The sequence below is a fragment of the Micromys minutus genome (assembly GCF_963924665.1).
Source record: "Micromys minutus genome assembly, chromosome: 27".
Lineage (NCBI taxonomy): Eukaryota > Metazoa > Chordata > Mammalia > Rodentia > Muridae > Micromys > Micromys minutus.
Genome location: NC_137962.1, coordinates 35,087,619 through 35,109,880, shown reverse-complemented (window position 1 = coordinate 35,109,880; position 22,262 = coordinate 35,087,619). Strand labels below are relative to the sequence as shown.

At 48.2% G+C, this 22,262-nt stretch overlaps 1 protein-coding gene across 1 annotated transcript in view; it reads right to left on the bottom strand.

Annotated features, from left to right (window-relative positions):
* Window positions 1-22,262, bottom strand: part of EFCAB6 (EF-hand calcium binding domain 6) — a gene marked incomplete at both ends in the record, with an annotated part of 175,142 nt that overhangs the window by 112,575 nt on the left and 40,305 nt on the right. Inside the window, 2 exons of the mRNA XM_080939474.1 lie at window positions 1,883-2,019; window positions 21,763-21,823. Of these exons, the coding sequence (XP_080795600.1) occupies window positions 1,883-2,019; window positions 21,763-21,823 (198 nt within the window). The remainder of the gene's footprint in view (window positions 1-1,882; window positions 2,020-21,762; window positions 21,824-22,262) is intronic.

Sequence of the window (22,262 nt, the reverse complement as noted above, 5' to 3'; positions counted from 1 at the left end):
CAATACGTTGGTGTTCCGGGAATGGGAAAGCCAAGTACAGCCTGGGCATTCTTACCACACCAAACGCCTAGTACAGATCTTAAACAGAAGAAAGATGCTAGTCTAAAATCCTGAAAAGGCACTGTACACCCTGCTCCTAACTGCAAAGGGCAAAGTCAACACCAGAGCGGCCACAGGCGACAGCCTCTTCTGGGATTCCCATGAGGAAGGCACTAAAAGCCCCACCAGAAATCAGCTCCTTTGAGCCTCTGCGAGTGTCTTCGAGAACCAATTCTATTTCAGGACATTGTTCAGGGCTGCGGTGAGAAAACAGCATTGTTTTTGAGGCTTGAAAGGAATCTCAAATAAAAATTTGCGGAGTTCTTTATTATTCAATACTTAAGAGATGGGGAAACAGACAGTAACTTTTTTTAAAAATAGATTTACTAGGTTGGAGACTGCAGTGCCAAACACAAGGTTTATTGTCAAATAAAAGCCCGCTTTGTTTCTGACGGCCTGTTTTAGAAGAGGTCTGTCTCCGCTCTGTAATTGCACGCACAAAATTATTTAATTTGTTTTGTTTGGATCTTATTCTGGACACTTTCCCAGCCAGAAAGGATATAAAAATTAAAACATCTATTATGCCTTTTATGTTCTGAGGTAGGTTATAAAGAGGAAGAAAGAAGAACACATATTCAAGAGTGGGAAGGAGCCATTTTTTTTTTTAAAGTCCCTGGTTGTGAGCCCCATCAGGGCTACTGTCACATGCCCTCTGTGCTCCCTTGCCTGCAGCTCAGATCTTGTCTCTAGGAGGTGTGTCAGAAGCCTCAGCAACTCCTCATGGCAGCAGTCTTTAACTCTAGAACCTTTAGCCTGACTCTTTGCCTCTGCAGAAACTGTAAAGGCTTGGTGCTTTGAAGGGTCGAGGCATCCCTGCGCCACTAGGACATGAGCCAAGGTCAGCCAATCCCATGGCACTGAGCTGCCTATCTACATATGTACACACATGAGCATGTCAGCACTATTAGGTTTTTCTCTATAATTCATAAGCACACCGAGAGACCAACAAGAATAAGTTAACAAGGGAACCAGACAGCATATGGCGGAAGGTACTCAGAATACATGAATTGGTTATTTCCGGACTCTCACTGAGCAGTTCTGGATCAGTGAATTGTGGGTAACTGATACCCCAGGAAGCAGAGGTAAGGCCAAGGGTGAGCCGCTGTGCTCAGAGAAGAGGTTAGGAAAGGGCAGGTAGAGGGCATCCTCTCGGCTGCACATTTCATAAAGGAACACCATGGGCCCTCTTCTGGGGCTTCTCACTCAAAACTCACGCAGAGTGGGAGCCATCTTCTGGCCACCCGTGAGTGCTGTGCTGCAGCCCGAGTCAGGTGGCATCCGGCAAGTGTCAGGAAGCAGATAAACACTTGGTGTCAGTCCCTGTCCTCTGTCACAACCTGCTGCCTCCAGGAACAATGTCCTCTAAGGAGAAGGATGTTTGAACCATTACACAAAGAGGCCTACCTCATGAGGGGGAGCCAACAGATGAGTGAGTTTCAACACTGGCCCCTTCTCCTGGCCCCAGGTCTGAAGTCAAACTCACTGTGAACTAGGAACACACAGGATGGGGACACTTGGCAGGAGAGAATGGTGGCAGGCAGTGGGGCAGTTGGTAATCTACAGTAACCTAGGAAGATCTCCAAGCCAGAGGGCGGTGCTCACCACACCCTCCTCAAGGAAGAAGAGGGGTTGGGTCCCGCTTTTGAGAATTCGAATTCTCAGGAAGGTGGGAGTAGTGTCCAAAGAGAGCAACGAGGGGGGGGGGGAACAGCAACCTGCCACTGTCAACTGATCCTGGCCCTGGCAGTAGGGTCGCCACACCCTCCCCGGCCTTGCCACTCACGCCTTGTAATCGTCATCCTTCATTTTCAGGCAGAAGGTCTCCAGAACCCGCCTTAGCTCTCGGGGCTGCACTGTGCCTCTGTTGTTGACATCTATGAGCTGGAAGACTTTCCTGATCGTCATTAGGTTTTGGAAGATCTGCGTAATAGAAAGGGGATTTGGAAAAGTCAAGAGGCCCGATGGCAAAAACTCAAATGGCCACAAAATATGTAGGAGTTGGTTTTGGGGTTTTTTTTGGTTTTCTTTTTCATTCTTTCTTTCTTTCTTTCTTTCTTTCTTTCTTTTTTTTTACTACTTCTTGTAAAATAAAATGTTTTCAAAGATTTACTGCAGTGCACATTGCACAATGACATCTTTGGGGAAAAAACGTTTTGCATATATTGGGAGTTTGCAAGGCAATTGTCTCAGCTAAACGAACGGTCTTAGTAAGTTTGTAAAAAAAAAATCTCTTTTTAATGTAAAGCAGTAAGTCTCATACACAATTCATCCCCTTTTAGGGCCATATGAAAAAAACTCTTTTCTGCTAATTGATGCTAAAAAACCAGTCCTGGCATAGCTGGACTTGTGTGATTTTTGCTTTTCATGGCCATATGCGAACTATTTTCACTGCGAACTGGAAAAATCTGACGGTCTATTTCAACCTCGCAATTTTTTTTTTAAAAGATACCACAGAAAAGTTTTGCAGTGATCTCTGAATTCAGCAAATGAGAGTCACCATGTGAGAAGTTTGGCAGGGTCCCTTGGAAAAATGCAAGGGCAGGGAGCTGGGTCTCTGTGCTGATTAGATGGGGTCATCTGAGCACTCAGAGGCCCACCAGCAAGTGCTCCCAGCCTAGACTGCCAAGCCAGCAAGTGCTCCCACCCCACCATGTCTGTATCTTCAGATATAGGTCCAAGGAGGCCTGACTCAACAGCTCACAGCTAGACAACACGATGCCATCTTTCAGCTCTGGCCTGTCCTTTCACGACATTCCCCTGGCTAGACATGCAGACACGGTGTCAGTAGAAGGAAACATCAACTGGAGTAAAAGCCAGATAAGGAGTGTGACATAGGCATGGGCCTTCACAGGAACATAATAAACATTTCTGGCTAGTGTGGTCTGGGAGGCTTCCTGTAGGAGGTGGCACTGAGTCAGCAGAAATGACTGACTACCAGAAAAAAAAGAGAGAAAGAAGACAGAGAAGCCTGGGTCCTATGAGAGCTGATTCCATAGTCAGAGGAATGGATCCAGCCATGCCCAGCCTGGATTCTAAGGAACTTGAGCAAGCCTCAGAGTGGGGAGAACCACTAGGCAGCAATGGTTCCCTTCCCTCAAGGCTTTCTCCACATGTCCCTAGGCCATCCTAGGCCCGTCCATAAGACAGCCCCTCTTGCATCCTCTTCCGGAGGAGTGAGGAGCTAGGTAGGGGTGAATGGTCCACTGGAGCTACTCCCAGTCCTTGCTTCTGCCTCGCCCTGGCCACTTGTCCCTCCACCTACTACTCTACCCCCCTGCTGCAGGTGCCAGGGTCACGAGTCCCGTGTCTAGGCCAACCATCCTTCTGACACCTGAGCTCCCTTTCAGAGGTCAGGGTCCCTACTCAAGTTTCGTGCCATGTTAGTGCCGACGGCCACTGCCCCTGCAAGGCCAAGGTGTCTGTCCCCTTTGCTTTCTAGATTACCCCCCCCAATGCCCAAAGCCCACCAGCCTCTGCCCCTTGGGTCCCCTGGTTACAGGGATCTCTCCTCTCTGCTTTCTGCTTATTCTTCCTCTCAGCTCCCCTCGAATGCATCATTCCCCTTCTCCCTAACTCCTCAAACCTGAGTGAATCCAGCCCATGCTCTATTCCAAAGTGTGTGTGTGTGTGTGTGTGTGTGTATGTGTGAGTTGTGCTTAAATGCAGGTGTCCACAAACCCAAGAAGTATCAGATCTCCTAAATCTGGTACAGGCAGTTGTGAGCCACCCAATTTGGATGCTAAGACTCAACCTCCAGTCCTCTATAAGAGTACTGCACACTCTTACTGAGCCACCTCTTCCACCCCTTTTCTATGCTCCCACAGGAAGCCTGATGTGCCTGGAGAGAAACATGCCAGTGAGTGTGTCCTGTTCATTCCACCAGCACTGGGCACGGCATTCACGTACACTCTCTTACTTTGGAATAGAACATGGGCTGGATTCACTCAGGTTTGAGAAGAATGCATGTGCACACATGAACATACATACATATGCACACATGCCCACAACAGTCATACACCTATTTCTGCTTTTTTATTTTATTTATGAGTACACTGTAGCTGTTTTCAGATACACCAGAAGAGGACATTGGATCCATCACAGATGGTTGTGAGCCACCGTGTGGTTGCTGGGAATTGAACTCAGGACCTCTAGAAGAGCAGTCAGTGCTCTCAACCACTGAACCATCTCCCCAGCCTGTCATACACCTATTTCAACCTTACCATTTTTGTTGGCAGTGCTGGGGATGGAGCCCAGGACCTTGCATACACTAGACAGGTGTCCCCACTGAGCCTCCCCCAAGCCTCACTTTCCCCAGTCTTGAAGCCCTGCCTCACCTTGCCAAGCCAGCCATTTCCTTTATGGACAGCACAGCTGAGTCCAGATAAGAACATCCAGCTGCCTGTGTGTCACGTGCCAGTGACCCCTCAGATTTCCCATCTTCCTCTACCCTCTCCCCCCCCCAGGATGACAGATTCCCTGCCTTTGCTCTGGTACTCAGTCTAATCCAGCCCTTGTAGACAGTCCCTGACTTGTTCCCACTCTTCTGCAAGCCTCCTCAGAAGGACACAGGACCCTTATTGTCCCTGCAGTCCCTCAGAACACATTAGCTGCCCTGCAGGAGACTCTCCCTGCTGGCCCTGGTCTAAGTACCATTGGCTGGAATGTTCATGCTGAGGAAACATTTACTGGACTAAGTGGTTGGATCCTTCCTGGCTGTCTGGGGGAAAAAGGGGCATATTCAGGGAAAGCCTTGTGGCCCAGCTGCATGGGACTTCAACTGACCAGGGCTCTGAGGGCTCTGGCCCAGCTGAAAGGTGTGGCTCTGGCATTTGCTTGGTGTTGATATGATGATGACCATCACAGTATCACTGGATGACAGGTGCAAAGCCACATACCGAGGACGGCCCACCGCCTTCTAATAGCCAGACCATATGCCTCTGATCATATCCCAGGCTGGTACTGGAAAAGAGACTAGCCAGCACATCCCTGGCTCTAAAGATGGAGCCCTAGATATCCACTATTGCTCCCAGGGTCAAAGGAAACTGCAGCACCCTCTCTGCTGCTAAGTTCTTGTCCACTTCTTCTGGGAACATGGAGGAGGACGGGAGCAACACTGCTTTATAGTCCCATGGCAACCCATATGGGTCCTCTGTGTGGAGAGCCATGAGCCACAAACCCGGCACAGAGCTCGCGCCCACCAGAGGTACCTCTCCAAGTTCCTCATCGCTTGTCAGACGGAAGTTTGGCAGCAGCCACAGAAGGGAGCTGCAGATGGCGAGACTTAGCAGAGGCGTCGGAGTGAGGGTCCTGGTGAACAGGACCGGTCATAGGAGAGAATGGAAAAGGAACAAGGAAGTAAATGACCAAGTGTATTCATTCTTCCCTGTCCCCAACATCACCCCTCACCTGCCATTGTGAGAGACTTGGAATTCCCACGTACCAGAAGACTACAAGACCCTGGATGGTCCCAGCGTCTCTGTCCCTTCCTCTGTCCAGCTGTGAGCCCAGCCTTAGCCTTGCTTATAGTAGCAAGCTAGGACACACCTCTCCAGTTCTGGTGTTTGGTGCTGGCCAGGCCCCTCCCCCATCCATACCTGCCTCAGTCACACTGTGCCTACTCAGAGGGAAGCCAGAAGTAAGCCTGTTTTGACCACTCCCCTTGTCTCTCTATTTTTCCACTGACAGCCTGTGTAAAGCTGGGGGTTCAGTTCTTGTATGGAACATGGTCCTGCTCTACTGTGATGTCCTTGGAGCTCAGAACTTCCTGGGCTGGACATGCTGTAACTGTTGCCCAGAAAACCCTTCCTTTGCTCCCTGCTTTCCAGTGAGGCAGGGTTTGCTTTTCTGTTGCTGTGGGAAGATGTTTGGACCAAAAGCTACTTAAGGAGAAAAGCGTTTATTTCAATTTCTATATCTGGGTCCCAGTCCATCATTGAGGGAAGTCAGAGCAGGAACTGAAGCAGGACCACAGAGGAAAATGCTTACTGGCTTGTTCTCTGGCTCATCAGCTGCCTAGGGATGGCGCCGCCCACAGAGGGTTGTGTCTTCCCATGTCAGGTATCAACGAAGACTACTGCTCACAGACATAGCCACCGGCCAATCTGACTCAGATAATTCCTTGATTGAGGTTCCCTCTTTCCAAGTGGCTCTAGGTTGTGCCAAGTTAACAATTAAAAACTAACAAGGGATTTTAGAAAAAGGAATCAAACTTACAAAAATAAGCTAAGGGGGAAAAACTTACAAGGACAGTCTGGTCCTTTCTCTCTAGCTTTTCTAACTACCCTTCCAGTTGTCACCTTCCAGGTCCCCTGATACTGACTTTGGGTTACTCTGGTAGCCTCCCTTGGGAGAAGGGCCATGCCTACTGCCTGCCTGATTCTGCTCTGTTCTAGCCCTTCACAAGTCCTTGGCATCCCTTGAAGGAGGAGTGGGTACAAATTACAGAAAGGGGATTGCTAATTCTAGCTGCCCATCCAAACCCAGCACAGTTCTCAGAAAGGAAAGTATGAACCTCATATATATCTGTCCCAAGAGCTCATCTTTTTCAGGCTCACTCCCTGCTGGCCCCCCTCCCTAATGGAAACCTAAATTTCATGTAGGTATGTGAACCACTGCCCACCGCCCAGTTTTACATACCCACAAGCTAAAATTGGCTTCAGAAGTTTTAAATGACTGGGGAGGGATCAGAAGAAGAATCTTTCTGCATATCGTGTGGAGTAGCGTGAATTTCTAATTTCAGTGTCCATAAATAGATGTGAAAAACTCAGCCACACCCACTCATTTGCATACTGTTGGGGCTGCTTTCCCCCTACCAGGAATCAGGCAGCAGGCTGGAAAGATTCTGGGGACACAAAGACCAGGTCTACTCTACCCTCTGTGCAGAATAAGAGCACTGGAGCCTCTGCGCTCCTTCCCACATTTCTCTCGCAGACTGCTGAATAGTGAAGACGTTTCAGGGAAGATGCATCTACAAGGAGCACAGAGGATTCAAGCAGACAGCTGAAGACCAAGTTTGGTGGCACTCCAGTGGCTGAGGTAGTGAAACGCCACAAGTTTGAGGTCAGTTGTGTACTGTGTAAAAAACCAAGGGAAAAATAAAACCAGACAACCAAAAGACCAAAGCAGTAATATTTTTGCCACTCGTGGGGGTTCACACCTGTAATCATGGCACTTGAGAGGTATAGCCTGAAGAACCAGGAGTACAAGGGCTACAAAAAAAGGCCCAAACATCACTAATTATCGTTTGAAACAGTACAGAAGGCTGGACTGGAGAGATGGCTCAGTGGTTAAGAGCACTGATCACTCTTCTAGAGGCCTTGAGTTCAAATCCCAGCAACCACATGGTGGCTCACAACCGTCTGGAATGAGATCTGATCCCTCTTCTGGTGTGCCTGAAGACAGTGACAGTGTGTTCATATATAATAAATAAATCTTTAAAAAAAAAGAGTACAAAAGGCAGACATCCACCCAAGAGGTTGTGCCCAGATGTGTCATCCAGTGTTCTCTTTTGGTCATTTATTGTCTCATCCCCTGGGAAGAGACCCCAGCTCCACCTCAGCTCCCTGGGGCCTCTATGAGGAGTCATGCAATCAACAGGCCTCGAGTTTGTGCTGACTACTAACTTTTTATTTATTTTTTAATCAAAGGAACAGAATTTAAAGTAGCATGTCCTGTAAAGCATTTAGATGACTTTTAAGGGGTCAGTGGAGCTGTGGTGGGAACTGCTCACCAGGGTGAAAGGCTCAAGACAGGGTGCTAAGTGGCCAAACAGCATGCTCTCACATTAAGGAACAGAAAGGGGCTGGACCAGTAAGGCACTGCTCAACCCCACCCTTCCCATCCTAACAGGCAGCAGAAGCCTAGAGGAGGAGGAAGGTTGGCGTGGACGGCTGGCGTGTGAACCACTTGTCTCGTTGCCACAGTAAAATGTCTGACAAACAATGTAGGGAAGGAAACACTTATTCTGATTCACAGGGAAAGGTGACCAGAGCGTGAGGCAGCTGGTCACACTGTACCTCTGGGAAGCAGGGGGGCGTAAACATTGGTGATTGGTTGATGACTCCTTTCCATTCAGTCCAGGACCCCAGCCCATGGAATGACGCTGCCCACACAGTCAAGGTAGGTCTCCGTGCCTCGCTAACCTAATTCGGATAGTAGCTCATAGGCAGGCAGGCCCAGAGGTCATTCCCCAGGTGATACTGGAGCTTATAAAGCTCACAAACAACAGTAAACACTAGAGATGGTGAAGGGGACGGATTGTGGCTCTGTAGACAGACAGGAAGATGGCTGATGGGTAATGGCTAGCCCACTGGCTGGACAGGTAAACAATGGTGGGGTAGTAGCTGGCATATAGAGGTACAAAGCGGGTAGGTGGATGGATTGGTGGATGCTGTCTGTCTGTCTGTCTGGGCAGATGAGTTACAGATGGATAACAGACTGGAACATGTGGGTAAATGGGTGGATAGGTGGCTAATTGGCTGGATGGGTAGATGTATGGATAGGTAGATGTAGGCATATTTATTAATAGATAAAGGAATCCACTGGTGAATGGACTGATAGGGAAATCTGACTATATACATATTACCATATTGATATATAGGAATATAGGTGAATAGATGGTTAGATTAATAGATAACAGCTGCTTAGCTGTTGGATGGATGATGGATAGGTGAAAGATGGAGGATGGATGAATATATGGGAAGGTGGATGGACAGATAGACTGGTAGATGGGATACTGGATAATGGCTGACTGTAAGTATGTGTACATATGTATGTACATATCTATGTGCTTGTATGTATGTATTATGGCTAAGATAGGTAGATAGGTGGACAGATGGACTTGTGGGTAGATTTATGGATAGTGACTAGCTGCATGTCTGGCTGATGGGTGGGTGAGTGGACAGACTGATAGACAGTGGCTGATTGACTAGATGATGGCTGATGGATGGAGGATGGATGGACATACAGACAAGTGGATGTACTGGTGGATAATGGCGGCCTGGCTGGCTGACTGGACAGACAGACGAATGAGTGAGTGGGTAGATAATGGGCAGGTGAGTGAGTCACGCATAAGGAAGAATCTGGGTGATCTAAGGGGATCTTGCCTAGGTCATTTCCATTAGACTTGGGGATCTGCACAGCATCATCCTGGTAGAGGGACTGAGGGTAGGTCTGGCAAAGGTACCTAGTAATGCGACCTGTCTCCCTCATGGGTTGAGCAGACACAGGGAAAGGTGGCAGTCTGTGCTCTGCTGGTCCTCTGGGGTGGCTGGGTAGATGAAGGTACCAAGCATTGGGGACATAGGGCAGACCACCAGGCATGAGAGCTGGGGAGGCCAGAAGATGGGGTTAAGTACCCAGAGTATTTTGAGGATCCCCAAGTACGGTCCTCAGACCTTACTTCCCAGAGAAGCCACCAAATAAGGAAGAGTCACAATCCTCTCCCTCCAGGATCACAGATGGCAAGATCTGAGGACACAGGGAACACATGTGAGAGACAGGATGGGCAGAAGCCAGCCCAGAAGAACATCCTGAACTGCTATGTGACAGAGACCTCTAACCCCAGGGCCTGCACTGGCCTGGCTTCCATGTACATGTGATCCTGCCAAAGGCATCCCTCAGTGGCAGAAAGGGGAGCTCTGTGTGGGCCTGCAGAGCAGCGTGAGGAGGAAAATCCAACTGCTTCCTATTTGTCCCCCACTGAGTGCAGACAGCTCCATAAACTGCCTGCAGTGGATGCGTTATTACTCGTTATGACTCTGCGGGGCTTTGTTCCAAATGCTTTGTGCACAGTGTGAGCTCTGGGAAGAAAAGCCGCAAGCCCAAATAAATACGGCCACCCAGACTTTAGTGTGTGTGTGAGTGTGTGTGTTAGAGAGTATGAGTGCATGTGAGTGCATGTGTGTGTGCGTGTATGCATATGTGTGCTCGAGTGCATGTGTGAGTGTGTGTGTGTGTGTGTGTGTGTGTGTGAGAGAGAGAGAGAGAGAGAGAGAGAGAGAGAGAGAGAGAGAGAGAGAGAGAACACAGGAGCCATTCATCTTGGATTTTGAGAAAGGGTCTCTCACTGGCCTGGGGTAGCAGGTCGATAAGGCTGAAGGATCCACCTATGTCTGCTTGGTCAGTACTAGGTTTACAAGCACACGTCATCAAACCTGGTTGTAAACAGCCGGACTTTAAGGGGTAGAGAACAGAAACTTTCCTCTCTAGAGCCTAGACTTACTCTACCAGCCTGGCTGCCAGGCCACCATTCTAGAGCAAACCTGGAGACTAGCTGAATCCTCCCAGCTCTCTGACCTACTAGCCAACAGGTCCCTCTGCTGGAGCCATCTCTTCCTGCCTAGCTCTGACAGAAGGGGGTCAAGAGCTGTGTACAAAGAAGCACATACATGCACATGCACACACACACATACACACACACACACACACACACACACACACACACGAGTGCATGCACACTTACGTGTGCTCAGGGTATGAGGGGCAGCCTGCAGCCTGAGCCCCACAGCAGGGAGCTGCTACTACCCCAATCTTGGCTCCCTGCAGTTTTCAAGAGAGTGCTCAGCAGCCACTGCTGTCTGTCTGCCACCTTTCTGTCACCACCGCCAAACTCGTTTCAAATTGAACAAGTGAACATTTTGAAATGAGACCCCCCAAAAAGGATTCCTCTTACAATAAACACATCAATGCTCATTTTCCTTATTATTCTACTTTTGGCTATTTTGTATAAAATCTTTAATTAAAGTTTTTCTTTGAAATTGTCATTATCAACCCAGAAGAAAGGAAAGGGGGGGGACAACACAGCTGTGCAGACATGAAGCACTCACTACTCGGGGCTAAATGAACTGGAACGGAGTAGGCGCTTGACGGTTATGTTCTGAGTTTTGGCTCCACGTTCTCAGCAACGCAGTCTGACTTGTCACTTTATATCGGTTCCATCTGTTTACACTCTGAGGAGTATTGGCTTCCCACCGTGAACATTTCCTATTTACCAGCTGGTAGAGATGAGCCAAACCAGATAGGAAAAAATTAGACTGCATTCAGAGCCTCATAAACACAGACTCTCAACTCAGGGACGTGCGGGGGAGGGGCGATCAGACATCGCTCACCTCTAACAAAGCCCTCAGCGCCCTGCCTGTCTGCCTGAGTCCCTCTGCTCACTCTGGCTCTCACCCCCCTCCCCCTGTGGGCCCCAAGACGTTGCATTTCTTTATCGAGCATATGCATAGCCTGATTCTACCAAAACTGAACAAGCTTACATAAAAAGACATCTGAACGGTGGAGAAGAGAGGGCAGACAAAAAGAGAAACGCAAATCAGAGAAACCCAGAAGTTGCAGTTCCTCAGATGGAACAAAGACCCGGTTCTGGGTCCCCCCACAGGGATGGAAAGAGGGAGGCTGGAGACTGTGTGCTCTGCAGCCATGCACAGAGTCTGCACTTCATTTCCATTGTGAGGGCGATCATCCAAGACTATAGCATAGAAGACCCATGACAATAAGCCTACGCCTGTCTACCAAGGGACTCCAGGTGCCAGGTCTCCTGGAAACACTCCCGGATTCTCTCTCTCTCTCTCTCTCTCTCTCTCCCTTCTTCTTCTTTTAAAAGGTTGTTGCTGCTATATTTGTTGAAGATGATAATGATATTAAGACATAGTCCCATTATGTAACCCTTGGCAGGCTTGTAAGTTGTAATATAGACCTGACCTTGAACTTACAGCAATCCCTCTGCCTCTGCTTCCTGAGCCCAGGGATTAGAGGCAAGCACTACCATGCCTAGCTTTCCTTTCTCGCCACACCTACATTTAGGGTAGCATCTCTACCCAGGCAGAGTACAGGACACAGCTTCACAGCAGGGGACACTGGGCTGCCACCATACTGGCATCCACTCTTGGCTGCATGTCATTGGAGAAGGTCCTGCTCAGAAGCCACCAAGCACACCCAAGGGGGCTCTCAGGAAAAGTTTTCTGATGGGGCCAGCACAGGGTGCTGCCAAGACTTGAGCCAGTCTAACCTCCTGAATAGGAGAAGGCCAGAATCCTGTCTAAAACAGACAAGGGTAAATCCTATCACCCACCCTAGCATCCCCAGTAGTTCCTCTGCCTGCCGGCTCCTGAGCAGCATGGAGAGCAAAAGTGATGCCCAGGTGATGCCTGGGTCTCTACAGTGATGCTTGTGTCTCTGGAGAGATGCCTGTGTCTCTGCAGTGATGTCGCTTCTCTGTAGAGATGCCTGGGTCTCTGCAATGATATTAGGTCTCTGCAGTGATACCCAGGTCTCTGCAGTGATGCCTGGGTCTCTGTAGCAGCTCTTGAGCTGCACTTTGGAAATGTCTCCATGACCTCATAAGACTCAGACAAACCTTAGTGAAGGAAGAAGATATGGCAGCCTCCGGAGACTGAGCCATGGACTGGGTAACAGCTGGATGTGGAGGGTGAAGGGCAGGAAAAGAGAGATAGAATTCTGTATCCAGCACTGGGGGCTGGATGAACAAGATGGAGAACACAGAGTGTGGCACAGAACAGCTTGTGCAAGACCCTAGGTTCACTCAGGGCGCACTGAGCTTGGAGTGCCTTTGTCATCCTCCTTCAGCCCATGAATAATTGTTCCAGGTAATGTCTCCAAACCACACTCTGCCTTCCTACCTGCTTCCTGTTTGTTCAGACTGAGGAGACTGTGGTAAGCACAGGCCCCTGGAGGCTCTAAGGCACCCAGTAGTCATGGTCTTTCCCTCTGACAAACCCACAAAGTCCACTATCCCTGTCCCTCAACTGGCTTCCACGTGGCAACAGATAGTGCTTTATTCAAAACTAAATCTTATCAAGCTGATGTGGTAACCAGCAGAAAAACAAAAACCAAAAACCTCTCATCAAGGGAATTGCTCTTTGCAAAACACAGCTACTTTGCAAAGGACACTACAGAAAACCATAACCAATCAGAATGCAGACTTATGGAGCACAGTTCTAACTGACATATCCACAAAGCAATTCCTGCACCCAAGGTTCGGGGACATCATGGAAGAAGGGGCAGAAGGAGTGTAAGAACCAGACGACTGGAGAGTTTGCTGTGAGACTGTGTGTCCTTGGAATGTCAGAAGCTACACCTGTAAAGTTTCAATGACATGATTGCCTATACATGAGCTGACCAAGGATGACTCCAATAAACATGCTAATGCAGACTGGGGAGGCTCACAGGCTATATCCCCAGACAAGGAAGCACAGGCAACCAAGGAAGGAATGCTAAGAGCGGGAGAAACAATCTTCCTCTGAGAGAAGCACACCAATTGGTTACCCATGGCAAATGGTCAGCCCTGAAAACATACATACAAAGAACATTATACAAACTGAGCAAGTTGAACTTACACATTTGGAAGGCTAAGTGTATGTGTAAATACGTATATGCATATGTATATGTGGATGCGTGTATTGTCTATGTGTATATATGTATGTATGTGACAATGATTAATGAAAAAGAAGGTCATAAATTTGGAAGAAAGCCAGGAGTATATGGGAGGGTTTGTGGGGAGGGCATGAAAGGGATGTAGTTCTAATCTCAAAAACCAAACCAAACAAAACACCATCATCTTCTATCAGGGCTGTTTTTGCAATGACTGCATATATGTCTAGGGGACAAGGACTGAGTCATAGTGTCACATCACCTGTAGCCACTTGTTCCCACACACCAGCACACACTGAGCCAATACAGCCCAGTGACTAAATGTGGCTGGTGGTTTCAAAGGCTTTCTTGTAGGCTTCCCAATTCCATTTGATCCCTTGTGAGGTTCCCCCATAACTCTACACACAGCCACATCCAGGCCTTCACACCTCTCCCTGCAGGGCCATCCCCTCACCAGACCTTCAACACAGCCTCACATTAGGGCTTACATCTAGCCTTCAACGACTTTTCTCCTCATCTTGATTTTGAAGCAGACCTGTCCCACCTGCCTGAGATCACAGGCTGCCTCACTCAGAACAGCCACACGTTTATCTTCTCTCTACCCAACCATGTCTCCACTATGCCCCGAAGCAATCTCCAAGGCCACCTTGTTCCAAAAGAGCTACCCATGTCTAAATCGACTCCCATCTGCCTTTCTCATCAGTTGTCCCTAACCACCCTGAGCGATTCGAGCTGGACTCCATAACCATAACATCTGGTCAGCATTTTCCGGGCACGTGTCAGATGTCAGGTGCAGAGGCAGTGAGTTCCACAGCTGTGAGACATACGTTGGTTCACAAACACTTGTCAGAAGGTCGACTGTTGAAGAAGGATTCTCAAGAAACGCTCATAAGAGATGGGGAGATAGCTCAATGATTAAGAGCACTTGTGGCTCTTCCAGAGGACTAGGGTGATTCCCAGCACCCACATGGCAGCTCATAACTATCAGAAACTCCAGTTATAAAGGGTCCTCTGACCTCCATGGCATGCATGTGGCATAGGGATATATATGAAGGCATAACACTTATACACATTAAATAAAAATAAATAAAACTTTAAGAGGAAAGAAGCTCCACACGGTGCTCTTCTGTCTATGTGTGATGATTTGAATAAGAATAGCCCCTATAGGTTTGTATTGTAGTGAGAATTCTGGTTTCTAAAACACACACACACACACACACACACACACACACACACACGGAGAGAAAGAGAGACAGAGACAGAGACAGACAGGAATGTGGTAGCAGTCCCAGGTGTGGGATATGGGGCTGCTTCAGATTGTTCATAGCAGCTGACTATAATTTGCCTCGTGCTCTATCAGGGGCTTGGTTTTGCCAGCTGCAGATAATTTCTGTGACTGTGTGACAATTGGAATTCTGGGGACTTTTCAGAGGGTATATAAATGTTATATGTTTGAGGTGGGTTGTTGGTTGGATGTAGTTGGTTGATTGTTGATTGGTTGTTGTTGGTTGCTGTTGGCAGAGGTTTGTTAAGTAGTTGTGTACAAAGAAGAAACAAGAATAAATTATATGTCCTGACAGCAAAGATCAAACTTGCCCCAAGGAGTTTGACAGCCCTAATCAACAGGAAGTAATCTAAAAACAGCATCACCCCTTTCTGATCCCTGACTTTATTCAGTATTAGGGGCTTGAAAGGGTGAAGGAGAAAGGATAGAAAAGGAAGAAAGAACAAAGTAGTAAATGCCGGGTACAGCATACATTGCAGCTCTTAGTCATCAAGGAGTGGAACTCTGATAGGATTAGAAGGACGAGGAGGTGTGACCTTATTAGAGGAAGGCTTTGAGGTTTCGAAAGCCCGTGTCAAGCCCAAGTTCTCTGCCTCTCTCAGCACATGGATCAGGGTGTAATTGTCAGACACTGCTCCAGTGCTGTGCTCCCTCCTGACACTGGGAGCAAGCCCCTAAGTAGATGCTTTCCTTCTTCTATAAGAGTTGCCTTGGTCAGGACGTCTCCTCACAGCAATAGAACAGTAACTAAGACACCCTGCTTCTCCTTCTCAGAGTCAGTGAACAAACAGAAGGATGGCAGGACAGCTTAGTACAGGGTTTGGAAGTCTCCAGGAAGAAAACTGCCTGGGGGCTGAAGAGAAAAGACGAAGGCTTTCCCAGCCCAGTGCGTTCAGAGTGACTTAGGATTATGTGTTCTCCCTGGGCAATAAAACCCCATGGGTATCCTCAACTGCAGCTGGATGAGAGAGCAGGTCCGCAGCTCCAACAGTAACTCTGGCTCTCATGCAGCAGGCAGTGTTAAGTGGAGGGGCAGGGCAGGCAGATACTGGTGACTGAGCAAGATGGGCCACAGTGTGCTTCTCCTCAGGAGAGGTAAATATGGGTTCCATCAACACTGGGCCCGCTTTCTGCCCCCTCAGCCCCCACCCCATGGCTTCAAACCACATGTTGTCTCTTCACTTCTCACTTGACCACTACCAGTGTACCCTCCATGTGCAGATGTTCACTAATTTTCTAGCCATCTCTATGAGCTCAGCATATGTCATGCAGCACGTGACAAGCTCTTCTACCTTTGTTCTCTCACAGACCCACAACTCAATGACACCATTTCCTAGTTTCCCAGGTAAGCAACAGTCCGGAGGGAGACCAGTTTGCTCTGGGCCACTCAGCATTGGGGTCCGGACGCTCCACTCAGGCTGCCGGTTCCCACTCTGCACAAATGCTTGACAATCCCCACAAACTTTTGCGTGTGCTATTGATTGGCCACATGTAAGTTATGTAGCTTCAAAGTCAAAAAGATAAACTTCGTCTGGAAAAATCTATAGATTCCAATTGAGTCCTTAATGTGGTTTCCTCATGAAGCTTCAGTAAATTAATAATAGATCAACCAAAAATAGCTTCTGGGCTTGAAGTACTTTGGGTACGAGTTTCCAATAGAATGGCAAGCCGTTGTTTTGAGGTATGAGTTGAACATGGAAGCTCTTCATTTAGCTGCACGGAGGCACATGAAGGAAGCTGTGACATTATTAATCACTATATTCCATTATGATTGATGGGCTTTTCTGTGGGGAGGAAGAAATGCCTCGGATACAATCTGTCCCAACAGCTCTGCGATATGCTAATATTTTCTTCAGATGAAAGAGGAGATGTGTTCAAATCCCTGCCATAGCCTACAATTGATACTGAGAGCTCCAGAGGGGCCCAGGAAGCAGGAGTGGGAGGATGGGCCAGGTTTAAGCAGGGACTAGAGCCTGTAGGTTTGCAAATGACCTCTGTTTCAGCTTGGCGTGGTTTGTGTGTGTGTGTGTGCACGAGTGCATGCCTCTATGTGTGTGTATGTGTGTGTGTGTGTGTGTGTGTGTGTCTGTGTGTGTGTGTGTGCAGGGGGGCTAGTATGCATGCAGGAATGTGAATGTATGTGTGGAGGCCAAAAGTCAATCTCAGGTGGCCTTCCTCAAGAGCCAACCTCTCACTAGGTCCTGGACCACACAAATAGGTTAGGCAGATTGTCCAGTAAGCTGCAGAGACAAACCTTCACCTGCCTAGCCCTGGGAATACAAGCATGTGTCACAATGATTGGCTTTTTTAGATGGATGCTAGAGACTGAACTCGGGTCCTGGCCTAACTACAGCTTTGTAAATGCCTTTTTAAAGAAAAGTTCGCCTGTCTAGGAAGGATAACCTACCCCTGACTCTGGTGTCTTCTACACTGAGGTAGGAAAGAACAAGCCGGCAGCTCACTTGAATGATTTACCAATTACCTCTGAAATAATGCAGGCTGTGTCCTAAAATTCTGAGGCACCAGGGTAATCCCATCAAAGCTCTGTGGGATCACTCAGTGTCCAACAGACATGCTAGTCACAGCTGACTAGGTCGACCAGATGTTCCAGCATCACAAATACCCAAGCCCTGGAATCCTTTCTACTTTTGAGAGTTTCTATAACTTGGAAAGCCACACAATGTGAACAGCCTGGGCCTTTGGCTGTTTTTTCTTTTATGCCTCCTTAACTGTATGACATATGTTTGAATTCCAGTATTCAGTTAAGAACTGGTGTGTGTGTGTGTGTGTGTGTGTGTGTGTGTGTGTGTGTGGCAAGTTGAGAAAGGTCTGGCGTCCTGCCTGTTCTTACTGTGTGCTTAAGCAAGCAGAAGCCCTTGGGGCCCCTCATCTATCCTCTATAGTGGCCATTAGTGCTTCCCACCCAACTGTATGCAGGATGAGGTTTTCTTCCTATCTTAGCCTTGTCTTCCAGCCCTACCACAACTCATGCTGAGGTCCACAGATGACAAAACAGAGACATTGTCTCTAGTCTGACCATGCACTGGCATTTCCCTTTGATCCTTTTTTGTCCTGATGGAGCCCTGACTTCAAAATTATCAACTGGCTAAGTCTGAGGTCTTGGACTTGTCCAGCACCCCAGGATAGAGCTGGGACCTGCAAGACAGACAAGGGTAAGGGCACAGGTAACTCAGCTGGGAGGGGGTGGGAAAGGGCCACATTCCAGAGAAAACAAGGGGGAAAGTGACTGCTCCATAGACAGACAGGTGGTCTCATGGGCAAAGCAGCTGTGTTTACCACTGTGGTGGAGGCAACAGAGGCTGCTCTCAGATGAAGAGTGACCCCGGCTGGCTAGAGACTTGACCGGGTGTGTGTCTGCTGAATCAGCCACAGCACTTTTGCTGAGAGAGGCAGAAAGCAGGGTAGATCAGTGTAGTGATAAGGAGGCTGGAGCTTCTTCTCCACCCATAGCTACGTTCCCATGGCCAGGCTGCTCACCCCTTCCTCATTTTCACCCAGGGATGAGAGTGGTGCTGCTTTGTGGGCATCTCTGGAAACAAGTTCAATAGAATGAAGCTCCTAGAAAAATCCTAGTGAACACCTCTCACCCCTACTGTGACTAGATAGAGAAAAAGTCACACATTGATAAGTGTCCAAAAGAAAACCAACCACCAGGTGCCTTCCCAACCCATTCCCCTCTCTCCTCCTCCTCATCAAGTTTGCCATTCTCTTTTGCTGTGGTTTTCCTGGGTGGCCACCTGGTGCACAGGAGGGAGCCTGCCACCACATGAGAGGGCACACAGATGTGCTGGTGGGGTCCATTTCGTCCCCAGGCTGAGGGTGTAAGTGGGTGAGGGAAATGCCCCAACTGTGAGGTGGGGGAAGAAGTTCCCCCTTGTGTCCTAATTGCTTTGCTGTTGCTGTGATAAACTGCCCTGGCCAAAAAACTACTTAAGGAAGAAAGTATCTGTTTGGTTCAAAATCTCTGGGTGCTGGCCATCACTTCAGGGAAGTCAGGGTGGGAACACAGGAACTGGTCATACCCTTGCAGATCAAGAGGGAAAAGAGACTAAACACATTCTTGCCTGCTGCTTATGTCTGGCTTGCTTTCTTCATTCTTACTCAGTTCAGGGTCCAACTGGTGGAATGGGGCTGCCTACGTTATAGGCATGTCTTTCTACCTCAGTTAACATCAAGGCAATCTCTGATAGATACGCCCACAGGCCAAGCTGATCTAGATAATTCTTCATTAAGACACTTTTTCCTGAGATTCTGGGTTGTAGCAAGACTAGTTTAAACCTAACCAGCATGCGTTGCACTAGGGCAACTCTTTGGAAGAATGGAAGATGGCTCTGAAGTGTTTCACTTCAAGCTCAAGGGGTGATCAGATGGGGAAGTCAGTTTTCTCTCCTCACCCCTCCCCTTCACCTCCCCTCTCGCCCCTGTCCTCTCTTTCCAGAAGTGAGAAGCAGAGGTTAACTGGCCCTCACCTGGAAAAATATCACTTATCTGTGTGGTCAAGAAAGTCCCATTAAGGGTTTGTCATGGAGAAACAGCCTCTAGTCATCGGAGGCAGGGAACAGCCATCCATTGATCACACTTACATTACTCCTCTTGTTACAGTGCCATGGTGAATCCCGACATGGAGACAGGAAAACAGGCCTGTGAGAAGCCTGGCCAGAGGCCATCTCCACCAGGAAACAACCAGGATGCAGGATGTAACTCTCTAGAGCACACTGCCTCCCTTGTCTTCAGAAATAGAGAACTCGAACACTAGAGAGATCCAGTGAAGGGTCAGTGACACACAACCAAAGGGCTTATTTGTGAGGGTGTAAGGTCTAGGGAGGATTCAGGGTGAGTGGAGTAGCCCTGAGAATAGACTAAATTTGAGCCAAGACTAGGGAGGATCTTCTGGGGATGCCCTGAGAATGCCCTCGGCTGACATGGGAGCAGCACCTCTTCACACAAAGCCTCACAGCAAATCACTGAGTTGAGACAGAGCTGGAGAATCATCTAGTAAAGACTATGTTCTGGCTGATAGATGAAGGCAAGACTGAATTCCCAGGGGATCACTGGATAATGAGGGTAACCATGAACATACTTTGCAAAGTCTGAGTTAGAGGCAGATATTGATAAACCAGCTATCAGACCACCTTCACCATGAGGGGAAAAGGCACGCCAGCCCTGGGATCCAAGTAATCTGCCCAGCTGCCATGTGCTGGTTTAACAAGGTTAAATCATAAGCACACGAGCAAATCTGACATCCAAATTCAGAGGTATGTGCATGTATTCTTGGCTCTAATAAGCCCTGTGTGCCTGTAGTTAAAACAAATGTGTATGCTATTGTTCCAAACAACCTCTCTCTCAGCCCTGGAAGGAAGGCACAGAATTCTACTAGCCCCGTGGCCATCTTCCTAGGCTCTACCACAACCAGGTAACCACTACCAGGATCCAGGTAGCTGAAAAAGGACTTAAGGGACAGCAGCTCAGTCTGCTGTGTGGTGCCCCTGTGTGTGCATTGTGGAAGAGATGTTTTGTGTGGTTCTCTGGGCTCTGCTTTTCCTCAGAAAGAAGCTGTAGCTGGCAGATCACCTCTAAGCTGCCTGCTTTCCTCCTGGGTGGCACTTCCCTCAAGGAGAGCATTGTTGCCTCAGTGACACATGACTAAACCTAGTAACAAGACCTTGCCTGAGGCCACCTGGCTGAAAGATGACAGTGACCTAAGAGAAAAACACCATGATGATGTCTGAGGTTAGTTTTGCTTGGCACAATCTGGTTGTAGAGAGAACTGGACCAGTGACAATCTTCTAGTGAGAACACCTGGCCAAGTGGCTCCAGCACTCCTGGAATGGAGTGTGCTGTTCAGCCTTTCACTCTCACAGCCCAGTCCAAACTGGAACAGCACTGACTCACTCACTTACAGGTGGCTTCCATGGGTAGGAAGTCAGACTGAAAAACGGCCTTAGGCCAAAGGCTGGATAGTGAGTATTCCTGCTTTCAGATGTGACCACAGGGTGGTGGGTAGGGAACTTCACTGTTGATAATTTACAACCCCCACCCATGTCCACAAACTGTGGACTCTTGGTAACACCTCCTATCTACCCAAAAGATGCTGGCTTTCCAAGGAGCATTTTGTGATAAATACACTGCATACAGAGATAAATAAAAGACAAAACCAAAATAGGCACTCCTAGTACTAAATACTTCTACAGAATAAGCCATAGGCTGGCTATATAGGGGTCCGGGCCAGGGCTCCAACTCAGAACGATTCACGTGACTCAGGTTTGGGGACACACAGTCACAGTGCTCTGAAAGGATTCTTCTGCTGTGAACGGGACAAGCCAAGGAACTGGAAGCAAACATTTTGTGGCTCTCTGGTTATTTTTGAGTTTGAAATGTATGGAAGTCTCAGAAGTTCAAAAAAGAAAGAAAATGTGTCCAATTTCAAACCAACATATTGAATTGAGTAAATTAAGCCATGATTCTCAAACTGCTCACGGAACTGACAGGCTCTGATGCATTTTAAAAAGGCATCTCAGCTCCAAGCCTGGCATGGCATATCCCCACCCCCGCCCCACCATGCTGACACCTAACCAAGTGGCAGAATGGCTCTATCTCCTCCCTATAGCTCACACGTAGCTCCCAAGCTAAGTGGCCCTTCAATGAAAAACCCTGTGCTTGGTGCTGGCTGGTTACTTTCTCCATGTTGCCGTTTACTGATCAGGAAAACTTGTGTCCTCATCCTGATGAGAAACTCAAGTCTCACACAGAAACGGGACAGGCAGCTTGCTGACACATGTCCTAAGTTAACACAAGAGACAAGATCACTGTCAAGAGCCAAAGCATGGCAGGTGGGGTGCCAGAGCACATACATGCTGCCTTCTTTCACAGAGCCCACGTGACTAGGAGCCCTCACTAGGGTCACCAACCTGGGACAACCTAGTATGAAGTAAAGCTTTTTTTTTTTAATTTTAAATCACTGTTACCTTTTCAGCGAGTTGGACTTCTTTGACTGTCCGTCTGTTATCTACCTCGTTTTCATTTACCCTTGAAGATAAAATAAAAATAATTTTGTTAACATTTTCTCCCATACAAATGTTGACAATGGACCTGTATAACACTGAGTCACAGGCTTTCTGAATCACTTCTCCAGAAGTATGAGCATCCCTGGGCTTCAGTTTTCTCATCAATAAATAGAAGTACAGTATCTACTGTCTTTAAGGGGTATGGAGACTTGATGGACACCAGGCCTCACTTCAGCTAAGCCCACAGCAGCATTCCAGGCCTGTGGAACTCACCAGCTCACCAGCTCCCAGTCTGTATGCTATTGCACTCAATCTGACAATGGTAGACTCCAGGTCCTATCTGACCCCAGGAGCCTCTTAGTAAAGGACTTCTGGGTCACTGTATTCCTGTATCATACTTGGCTCCACCTGCTCTTCCTCTCAGCTCTCCTGAGGTTTGCAGGATCTGTGTAGCTACCAAG